Source organism: Acipenser ruthenus, chromosome 9 (genome assembly GCF_902713425.1).
Source record: "Acipenser ruthenus chromosome 9, fAciRut3.2 maternal haplotype, whole genome shotgun sequence".
In the NCBI taxonomy this organism is placed as follows: domain Eukaryota; kingdom Metazoa; phylum Chordata; class Actinopteri; order Acipenseriformes; family Acipenseridae; genus Acipenser; species Acipenser ruthenus.
The window spans coordinates 21,529,620-21,541,333 of NC_081197.1; the positions used below are offsets into that span (position 1 = coordinate 21,529,620).

An 11,714-nucleotide genomic window follows, 5' to 3' on the forward strand; every position below is an offset into this window, starting at 1 on the left:
TTTGGGTGAGTGGTTGTTGGTTTGTGCTGTGTTTATATTTTTGAAAAAGAAGTGTAGTGAAGGCGAATGCCCAGCCTACCTTTTTGTATTTTGTTTAAACCTTTTGTTTTGGCCCTTGCGCCAGTTGTTTTGTGATTTGTTTTACTGGGAAAGTTCTGTTTTGTTTAACTGTTTTATTTTTGCTCTGTGAGCAGTGTTTTGTTTGTCTTTTTGATTTCCCTTTTGTTGATTAAACTGCGCAGAAGCGCGTTAACTGCAATTCCTTGTCTCTGAGTCTCTCTGCCTGCCCAATACCATCTGGGCCCACGACTCTACCCTGTCACTATATATATATATATATATATATATATATATATATATATATATATATATATATATATATATATATATATATATATATTACAATTTAATCATGCAGAATTTAATGTTTTTATATAAAATAAAATCAACCAATAGAAGATCTGCATTTTCTCTGTGGAAGTCCAATCATAAGTGAGCAGAGGCAGGACATAAACAGTTGAAGGTATCCTCTGCCTTGGTTGAAGGCCTTGGGAGTTTAACTAATGTGAAAGACAAAGAGCTAGAGTAGGAATAGCTGAATTTTGCACAATATTGCTTGTAATAAGAATTATAAAAGTTATTGAGAATTATATTAAGAGCTTCTAAGTAATATTTAATAGCTTTTTACAAATTACAAATAACAAAAAACGGAGACAACGGAGACATGGTAGTTGATTTGGTTAATGTGACAGTATGGACGTAGAAAAAACACTGATTTTTTCTATTTCGGTTTTTCATAAAAACAAAAATAGACCCGTTTTTCATTTTCCAATTTCTGAGTTTAAAATACAAAAACGGATTCAGGCTTGTATTCCCATTTTTCATTTGCTTTTTACAACAAAATATTCGAAATAGAACAATATGTAATACAAAAATAAATAATAGACTGTAGGGACAAAAAATAAAAACAATCTCCAAGAGTCGGTGATAAAGAAGGTAGTCTTTATTCAAGCAGATATCTGGAGAGACAGCACTTCACAGGCAATCTGTTAATGCTTCTCTAACAGTACACACTTAAACAATGATAGATATACTAACGTTTGGAAAATGGCACAAAACATTGAAGGGGATACTACTAGGATAAAGCTACTCATTTAGAAGGACTATCATATATCTTTTATTTCCCTGGAGTGCTACTGATCAAGTCACCGGTCTCATGGACAATACAGTGGCTCTCAAAAGTTCACCCCCCTTGGAATTTTCCACATTTTATTGTGTTACAACATGGAATCAAAATGGATTTAATTAGGAGTTTTTGCCACTGATCAACACAAAAAAGTCCATAATGTCAAAGTGAAAAATAAAATCTACAAATTGTTCTAAATTAATTACAAATATAAAACAGAAAATAATTGATTGCATAAGTATTTACCCCCTTTGCTATGACACACCTAAATAAGCTCTGGTGCAACCAATTGTCTTTAGAAGTCACATAATTAGTTAAATGGAGTCCACCTGTGTGAAATTAAGGTGTTTCACATGATTTCAGGTTAAATACACCTGTCTCTGGGAGGTCCCACAGTTGTTTAGTACATTTCCTAACAAAAACTACATCATGAAGACGAAGGAACATTCAAAGCAAATCCGGAATAAGGTTCTTCAAAAGCACCAATCAGGGGTAGGATATAAGAACATTTCCAAGGCATTGAATATCCGGCGGAGCACAGTAAAGTCCATTATTAAGAAATGGAGAGAATATGGCACAACTGTGAATCTGTCTAGAACAGGCCGTCCTCAAAAACTGAGTATCCGGGCGAGAAGGGCACTAGTCAGGGAAGCCACCAAGAGGCCTATGGCAGTGTGGAGTAGTGGTTAGGGCTCTGGACTCTTGACCGGAGGGTTGTGGGTTCAATCCCCAGTGGGGGACACTGCTGTTGTACCCTTGAGCAAGGTACTTTACCTAAATTGCTCCAGTAAAAACCCAACTGTATAAATGGGTAATTGTATGTAAAAATCTGGAAATATTCAAATCAATTACCAAGGATTTGAATATTTGAATATAATTATTATTAGTATTATTATTATTATTACTACTACAATTGCATTAAGTGTGTAAAAATGTAATAGAACTAATTGTATGTAAAAATAATGTGCTATCTGTATAATGTGAAATAATGTATAATGTGATATCTTGTAACAATTGTAAGTCGCCCTGGATAAGGGCATCTGCTAAGAAATAAATAATAATAATAATAATAATAGTTACAGTCTTCCACGGCTGAGCTGGGAGACACTGTGCATATGGCAACAATAGCCCGGGTGCTTCACAAAACTGGCCTTTATGGGAGAGTGGCAAAAAGAAAGCCATTGTTGAAAAAAACTCACATCAAATCTCGGCTAGTTTGCGAGAAGGCATGTGGGAGACTCTGAGACCAAGTGGAAGAAGACTCTATGGTTGATGAGACCAAAATAGAGCTTTTTGGCCTCAACGCTAAGCGCTATGTTTGGCGCAAGCCTAACACCGCACATCATCCTGAGAACACCATCCCTACCGTGAAGCATGGTGGTGGCAGCATTATGCAATGGGGATGCTTCTCTGCGTCAGGGCCTGGAAAGCTTGTGAATATAATGGGCAAAATGGATGCAGGAAAGTACAGAGAAATCCTGGAGAAAAACCTGCTGAAGTCTGCAAGAGGCCTGGGAGTTGGGAGAAGATTCATCTTCCAGCAGGACAATGACCCCAAACATGTAGCCAAAGCCACACTGGAGTGGCTTAAAAACAAAAAGGTCAATTTCCTGGAGTGGCCCAGTCAAAGCCCAGACCGCAATCCAATTGAAAATATGTGGAAAGAGTTGAAAATTGCTGTTCACCAAAGGTCCCCATCCAACTTGACAGAGCTTGAGCAATTTTGCAAAGAAGAATGGGCAAAAATTGCAGTGTCCAGATGTGCAAAGCTGGTAGTGACTTATCCAAATAGACTCATGGCTGTAATTGCTGCCAAAGGTGCCTCTACCAAATATTGACTCAAGGGGATGATCAATGATCAATTATTTTCTGTTTTGTATTTGTAATTAATTTAGAACAATTTGTAGTCTAGCACATACACACAAATATTTAAAAATGCGTACCGCTAAACCTCAAACCAAAACTATATACTCGTATATACATATCCCTTTAATTTACAAACCCTCAGTCACACACACACACACCAGTACTCAAATTAATGCAACAATATTATTACTAATTTACATTGATTTTGTCTACAGTAGAAAAAAAAGAATCCAAGAATCTTTAAATAAGTTAAATATTTACATATTGTCATTTTACTAACTTTTAAAAAACACTGCGTCTGAGAAATTACAGTACCTTTGTGTCGTGTCTGAAAAATAACACATTTACTGTTGATATTATGATAAACATTATAGATTTAAATGTATAGAAATTATGCAAACAATTGTGTCAGTTCATTTTATTTCGCTTTCTCTTTCTTTTTAGGCAGAGGTGTTGAAAAAGCTAGCCTAGGGTTTAACCTATTGTAGAAAGACTGGTCCCATTTACAGACATCAATTTATTTGAATTGATGGCCTGTCTATCATTTGAAAGTCTAGTACAGAAAAGACAGAGAGGCAGCGAGATCCCTGAACAGAAAATGAAACCTCCCCAAGGTGCATTGCTGCTGGGCGTCCCACGGGCCCAGCAACCAGCAGCCAAGATTCGAGCCTGCGAGGACGTAGCTCCCTGCGCTGAAAGCTTTGGCTTTTACTGCTACGCCATAGGACCATTTTGTTACATTTTAATAGCATATATTCTGCACAGTTTAACATAAGCTAAACTCAGAAATATCGTTCCCACATGTAACATACAAGAGGCGCTGTATTGTATTTATGGGTGAACTGAAAAAACATAAACTTACCTTTATCATAAGATGCACAAATAATGATAATAAACACTAATGCAATGTAGAAAAGTATTTCCTACCGTTTCCTTAAGTTTGCAAGTACAATGTAATTAGGGCTTACGGTTTTCCGTTTTAACCAATAAAAACTGATATAACATCCCCAATACAAAAAAAAATGAATTGGTGTATATCCGAAAACCACTGAAAAATGGTTTTTCATTTCACATTGACTTCAACCCTTTCCCTGTGAAAAAAAATTAAAATAAAATAACCTACAAAAAAAATAAATAATTCCCAGTGCAGTGGCAATGTCCCTCCTTCCTGATTTGTATCTCGCATTGATTAATTCTGAATACTTTAAACACAGAGTTGAAAATTGCTGTTCACCAAAGGTCCCCATCCAACTTGACGGAGCTTGAACAATTTTGCAAAGAAGAATGGGCAAAAATTGCAGTGTCCAGATGTGCAAAGCTGGTAGAGACTTATCCAAATAGACTCATGGCTGTAATTGCTGCCAAAGGTGCCTCTACCAAATATTGACTCAAGGGGGTGAATACTTATGCAATCAATTATTTTCTGTTTTGTATTTGTAATTAATTTAGAACAATTTGTAGATTTTATTTTTCACTTTGACATTATGGACTTTTTTTGTGTTGATCAGTGGCAAAAACTCCTAATTAAATCCATTTTGATTCCATGCAACACAATAAAATGTGGAAAAGTCCAAGGGGGGTGAATACTTTTGAGAGCCACTGTATATCAAAAATGCAAGTGTGATATACAGGCAGACACCTCCGCATATCCCAAGAATCTAATTCTCTCAATAACTTATGCCAAATAATATCAAGTTTAATAGCAAGTGTAAAATCAGTTTTTCAGATATATGCAAAAAGATGTGACATACAAATGTACGGACTGACAGACCCGCTACTTTATATCCCCAGCATCATACAGTATATAAACAATAACTTAAGATAAATAATATTAATATAAAGTTTCATGACAATTGCATAAGCGGTTGTCAGTTATCAGTGGTTCCTTGTTCAAGATACGTCTTCCCACAGAAAAGAAGGGTGCAAGCACTGTTGCTCAGAATGAGTATATCTGTGGCTCAAGACTATTAAACACAAAATGCTCCAATACATGATCTGGACTGCTAGTCAGCGACATCTGTAACATACAATTTATTGTAAAGTTTGTAATAGTCCCTCCTCCTCCTCTGATCTCTCTATCTCTGTTCCTCTGGAATCTACCACACTCTCTCCCTCCTCCTCAGCTAAGAACCTCGGTCACCCTGGACCCCTGCCTCTCTTATTCCCAGCACATCTCCACTCTGGCACACACTTGCCGATTCTTCCTGAGCAACATACGAAGAATCCGACGCTTCCTCACCAACTACGCCACCCAGCTCCTGGTCCAGGCCCTGGTACTCTCCCGCCTAGACTACTGCAACTCCCTCCTGGCTGGCTTCCCTGCGTCCACCACCCGTCTGCTCATCCAGAACTCCGCTGCTCGCCTGGTGTTCTCTCTGCCTCGCTTCTCCCACACAACTCCACTGCTCCGCTCACTCCACTGGCTCCCGATCACCGCTCGCATCCAGTTCAAGACTCTTGTACTAGATGCCTTGACCAGACTGCACCCAGCTACCTCCAGACCCTCATCTCTCCCTACACCCCCACTCGACCTCTCCGCTCCTCCTGCACTAGAAGACTGGCTCTACCTCCTCTACGCTCCCCTGCCTCCAGAGCCCGCTCCTTCTCCACCCTCGCCCCGCAGTGGTGGAATGACCTTCCTACAGATGTCAGGACTGCCCAGTCCCTGACAACCTTCCGGCGCCTCCTCAAGACTCACCTCTTCAGACACCACCTGTAAAACTCCTCTTTTTTCCCTCTGGACACATCACTCTTCCTTAAATGTGGTTTACTTGCTCTTATCTGCCCCCTATTTTACTGCATTTAATCCTGTACTTTAGAGTACTGTAATCTGTCAAGTGTTATTTAATCTGTAGTATTTTGTATTTAATTATTTCCTAATGTAACTATCACTGACACTGTTATCAGCTCCGTTACTGAATCGTATTTTGTCATATACTTGTACTTACTAGAACTGAAGTCATTGTATTTTTATCGTGCTCTTAATTGTATTATTACTTGTACTGTGATTCTTGAAATGTATTTTTGTTTACGACTGTAAGTCGCCCTGGATAAGGACGTCTGCTAAGAAATAAATAATAATAATAATAATAATAATAATAATAATAATAATAATAATAATAATAATAATAATAATAATATATTTTAATCTTTTAATTTATCAGTGGTCCAAGGATTCCACATTTAATTTCTTTTTTCCATAATCCATGACCAGAATAAGACACCAAATTGTCTTTAATAATAGGACCAAAAACTCCCTTAAAGCTCCCATACTTTGCAGGGAATAAATTAACCAATTACTGTTATCTCCTGTTATTTGTGTTTATTTTAGCCAAAGGGCATGGACAAGTAATAGACTTAACAGACACAGTATTTTAGTATTTATTAAAAATGTATCTTGGTTGAATATTAGACATCTTGTAAGTCTTCAGAATGTTAGAACAAGAGAGGTTTTTATCATAAAATGTTACTTGTTCAAATCACATCAATTTCCATAAATTAGAACCACCATACCAAAAATATTCTAAAGACTAACATGAAATACATTTATTTTATTTTTTTGTAATGTTTTAAGACTTGGATTTTTTTTTCACCCTCTACCAGATTGTTAGAAAGCACTTTTTAACAACTTTCAGATTTTCCAAGTATTATTGTTGAAACTAACCACGGTAAAATGAGATAAACTTGTTAATGGTTGCTTCTGGGGTTTCCATTCCAGTTTTCAAAGGTGCTCTCGGTAGACAGAGTGTGTATGATGTAATCACAATCTCAGGCTACCTTCCTTCAATTCCAAAATACAGCTGAAAAACATCTCCAACGCCCTTTTCATTCAGAAAATGATAGAGCTGTCCTAGGTCCATGTGATTTCCTCTGCTTCCACGAATGTCAAAAATGGTTTCTTCAAACCCAGTAAATCTCCTTTGTTTTTCTAGCTCTGCATCAATATTTACACAGTTATTATCCAAAGGAATGTCTTCTCTATGGCGAATTAAGATTCTCTGCCAAGTTAGCCGTCGGAGCCTGTAAAGAGAAACATAATGTTTTTTTTTTTCTGTAACAAATCTTTTTTTTGTATTTGTTCAATATTATTAGCTGCATACTGTATAAGTAACAGCTGAAGTACCCAACGATAAACTAAATGGTGTCTGTTTAACTACAGGTTTTTGAATTCCAGGTTTAGCTTTTGACCCTTGTAACAAACTTGCTACTGTATTTTGGCATAACACTATTATTATAGCAGTAGGAAGCGAAAGCCTATTTTCTATGTGATGTTATCCTCATTAACATCTGTTTCTGGCAACAGTGCTTATGAAGTTTACACAAATATGTTTAATTCTACAGTGTTTCAGGCTTTTCTTTTAAATTGCATTGTTAAATTGTTTTAGAACAAACTACCTTGTCTGAAGTAAGAGAGTATGGGTAGGATAACAACAGTATAGTTTGTTATAAAAAACGCAACATAAAATTATTCATGTGATTTTTAACAGATCAAAATGGAACAAAAGCAAAGGATACTTAAAAAAGTAAAATAGGTACAGCAGCTGCTGAACATTAGGTGGCCCGAGATATGTGCTTATCGGGGTCTGTGAAACCAGCTGGGTGCTTTTAAAACTTTATTGAGCTAAATGTTGTATTTCTTTTCTATTTTAGAAATGAAAGGAGACTAAACACCTGCATGATTTTTTCAAATGTAGTTTTTACAGTATAATGCAATAGTTGTATATTCATTATTATTATTAATTATTAATTATTTCTTATCAGACGCCCTTATCCAGGGCGACTTACAATTGTTACAAGATATCACATTATACATTATTTCACATTATACAGATATCACATTATTTTTACATACAATTACCCATTTATACAGTTGGGTTTTTACTGGAGCAATCTAGGTAAAGTACCTTGCTCAAGGGTACAACAGCAGTGTCCCCCACTGGGGATTGAACCCACAACCCTCTGGTCAAGATTCCAGAGCCCTAACCACTACTCCACACTGCTGCCCTATATTCATGAAACTGATCTACACTGTTGTCTTAACTGTTAATGGTTCAGAATCTGGCAGACAAACATGATAAAAAACATTGTTAACTAACTCACGAGGTAAAGCTCTGTCACTATGGCTCTGTACTTGGAAACAGCATACTGTACCTTGCCCAGAACTCATCACAGATTATTTGAGACCCTTCCACACACACAATGCCCGGTTTCCCAGGCATGCTAAATCCGGTTAGCTTAAGTTCCTTGGACCAATCCAGTATATTTTTCCTTTTCTGCTTGTTATAAATGTGGTGGCTGTAGATCCAGAGCCTTGTAAAAATACTACCTTTCAATGGTGTGTCTGCTTGTTTTTTTACAGCTGGAGAAGGGTCCTTATTAAGGAAAACAGATGCATTTTCTTTGAGCCACTCTAGCAGTCAGAACACACACATCTCCACAACAGTTCTCATTCAAGTAAGCGTTTAAATCTCTGTGTAGCTGTGCTTGATTTGATCTGCTTAATTCTGAAGACCTAGAAAACAAAAAATATATTTTAAAGATACTAAAATGTGTTATTATTGCAATAGCTACTATAGAAAAAACAAACTACTAGGAAGTCTTCTTTAATTATCTAAACAGCAGCAGATCTGTTTTTAAACTCGTACTGTAAGCCTATTTCTGCTGTGCTTTATTGCATTTAGTGATGTTAATTAGGGGTGATGTACACCCATGGCGGAAGACACCAGCAGAATGTATGTACATTTGAAGTGTGAGGCTGTGTCATTAAAATATAACCAATAGTGTAGAGTGGATAATTTGCTTTGTAGGTATCTATTAGCATTTAATTTATAATTTTAAAAAGCTATGTTAAAGAAGGCTCTCTGTTTGAATGTCTTACTTTTATTAGGTAATTTAACATGAGGAAGTTTGTTAAAATACAATTCACAGTAAAAACAAAATGGGTTTATGTTCCTTCCATGGTGTGACTTACCTTACCACAATTTCTGGTAAAACAGCTGGGTATTTCAAAGGATAGGTGCAGGACAGTGAAAACATCACCTAGAACAAGACAAAAAACAGGGTCGTATGAAATCCTGTTTTATTTTCTTTCATGTTCTGACTTTTTTTTTTACTGTTTACCATTTTTCAGTTTAAAAAAAAAATCAGTTATTTTATATAAAGGCAAACTACACAAATATGTGAATTCAAAATCGGATTTTGACAAATGAAAACAGTACTAAGAAGGAAAAAAGTAATATGGTAACTACAGTATATGAGGCTGATTACTTTAAAAATGAACTTTTCTACTGAACTTAATCTTAGCTTTAGATTGTTTGTAAACACAACCTGTTTGTATCAGTGACTAGGCAAGCTATACAATATAGGCAGACTTTTCATTGTTAAAAGGACACAGGTTGATAAAATGGGATTTGCGTATAAGTGATGTCCAAAAATGAAATGTTGCAGACATGAACTTGTCTATTCCTACAATTTCCAAATGTGCCCTATTCACAGAATGATTTTTTTTATCAATAAAATAAATGATGAAACCACTAAATGTACATTATGCTCAATAAAGGCTACTCATACTTACCATGTTCTCATTAGCAGATTCTAACCTTTGCTGTATTGTAAATTGTGCCCTGGAAGAAGGGGGGTCATTTGCCCTTCCATCAACATAGTCTCGAAGTTCTGCAAATGCCAGCTGGTCATTTATGATGAGCTCTTCCTCACTGGGAAACATGCTTAGCAACAGCTCGATTTCTGACAGCTGTATTCTGGCCTCTTCAATCCCATCCATTTCAAATTAGTCTGTTAGGAAAAATGACATGTGTTATTAGAAGGGGACATACTTTCAGATAACACCCAGCATTCAAAACGGGCAGTGACTTGTGCCATCCATGTTCTAAATAAGGACTATGGGCTACAGTTGTATCAGTTATATCGTCATGTGTAAATTACTTGACCATTGGATACACCAGATTTACTAATACCAGCTGATTTGAGCATATGGTCCATTCTAAACAATGCACACAAATGTAGTTCAAGTAGCATAATTCACATTAAAAAAAGGTGGAGCAACTCAGGTTACCAGATATTGTTACCATAGGGGAACAACTGATTTAGTGTTGGGCTATTGTAGACTATAAAAGGTGTAAATCGAATCAGAAATGCTAATTACATATTTCAGGTACAGCCTATAAAAGCTCAATTTCTCAGTACATCCATACAAAAGCAATCAAGGCCAGTAGTCGTGTGCAAAATGATACAATGGAGCAAAACCTTAATTTCATAGAGTGTATAAAAGATGTTATTGAAACTGTGGAGGATGGCCAAAAGGATTCCACAGTAATTCTGCAGCGTACAACAGCACGGAATTCACTGTAAGCAGATTTAATGCTGCCTTCCCTATGGCTCTACGCAGAGACACTGGAAAGTTGTACTGGAATTATTTATTATTTTTTTATATATAAAATAGGCCTATGTTAAGTTGAATAAGTTAAATAAGGATGAAAGTGGTTTTGTTGCAAATGTTTTCATACATGTTTTTTTGGGGGGAGGAGGTGGGGGGGGTTCAGAAGATTTCAAATAATTGTATATCATTTTTGGTTATGAATAGTTCAGTTTCATAAAAGTTGTCAATACATCTGGGATTTTTCATATTTGTTCCAGTTAGTACGATACCACAAGTCTTTAGGCTACAAAAATTACTGGACTAACTTAGTATTGTATTTTAGTATCCTCTGGTTCTCAACCTTGGTCCTGGGGATCCACTGTGCTGGTTTTCATTCCAACTGAGCTCTCAATTACTTAACTAGACCCTTAATTGAACTGATAATTTGCTTAATTAGACCTTTTTAATTGTGTTCAGCTCTTAAACAGTTGCAGAATTCAAGTTACTTGCAAAATGGGCAGTTCAGGATGAGCACCGTAAGTTTCAGGAAAGATGGACTGTGACAGAGATCGAATGATTCTTGGTGTCAGATCTCCCTCCCGACCAGTGAGGGCGCTGTGTAAAGGGAACAGAGTACCCTGGACTGGATGGCCCGAAAGTTCATTCCCAGGGTTAGACGGAAATCGGCCATCTAGAAAGGGGACGGAGCTCGGTACACTAAATCAACGACCCGGAAGGGAAACGCTGTGGCATCCACGCATTGAAGGAGCGGTTGCACTCGTTAACCAAGGGGTCACGGTTGACGGTATTTAAGAGGACGTAGTGATGTGATCTGTTCCTTTGTGAATGGTTAAATCTAAACCAAAAGGAGACCTGTATTGTGAACTGTGAGTGTTTTGTTTGTTTTGTCTAAATTGTTTGTTATTTAGACAGCTAAACACGATCCATCCAAGGCCAGCACAAACCCTGACATCACTGCACTTTGTATCACCATTGAACTGTACATTCACTACGAGCACTAGAGCACGCACTGTGGACTGGTGTTTGTGATTGTGTACAGACGTGCTCAAATTTGTTGGTAACCTTACAGCTCATTGAAATAATGCTTCATTCCTCCTGAAAAGTGATGAAATTAAAAGCTATTTTATCATGTATACTTGCATGCCTTTGGTATGTCATAAAATAAAGCAAAGAAGCTGTGAAAAGAGATGAATTATTGCTTATTCTACAAAGATATTCTAAAATGGACTGGACACATTTGTTGGTACCCCTTAGAAAAGATAATAC

At 36.8% G+C, this 11,714-nt stretch overlaps 1 protein-coding gene across 1 annotated transcript; it reads right to left on the bottom strand.

The window, feature by feature from the left end:
- Positions 1-6,437: 6,437 nt before the first annotated feature.
- On the bottom strand, positions 6,438-10,219 carry LOC117407254 (RWD domain-containing protein 2B-like). The gene is given in 5 exon segments (XM_059029685.1): positions 6,438-7,072; positions 8,204-8,464; positions 8,466-8,564; positions 9,024-9,091; positions 9,627-10,219. Coding segments are annotated over 5 exon segments (882 nt in total). The 5' UTR covers positions 9,834-10,219; the 3' UTR covers positions 6,438-6,825.
- Positions 10,220-11,714: the final 1,495 nt, after the last annotated feature.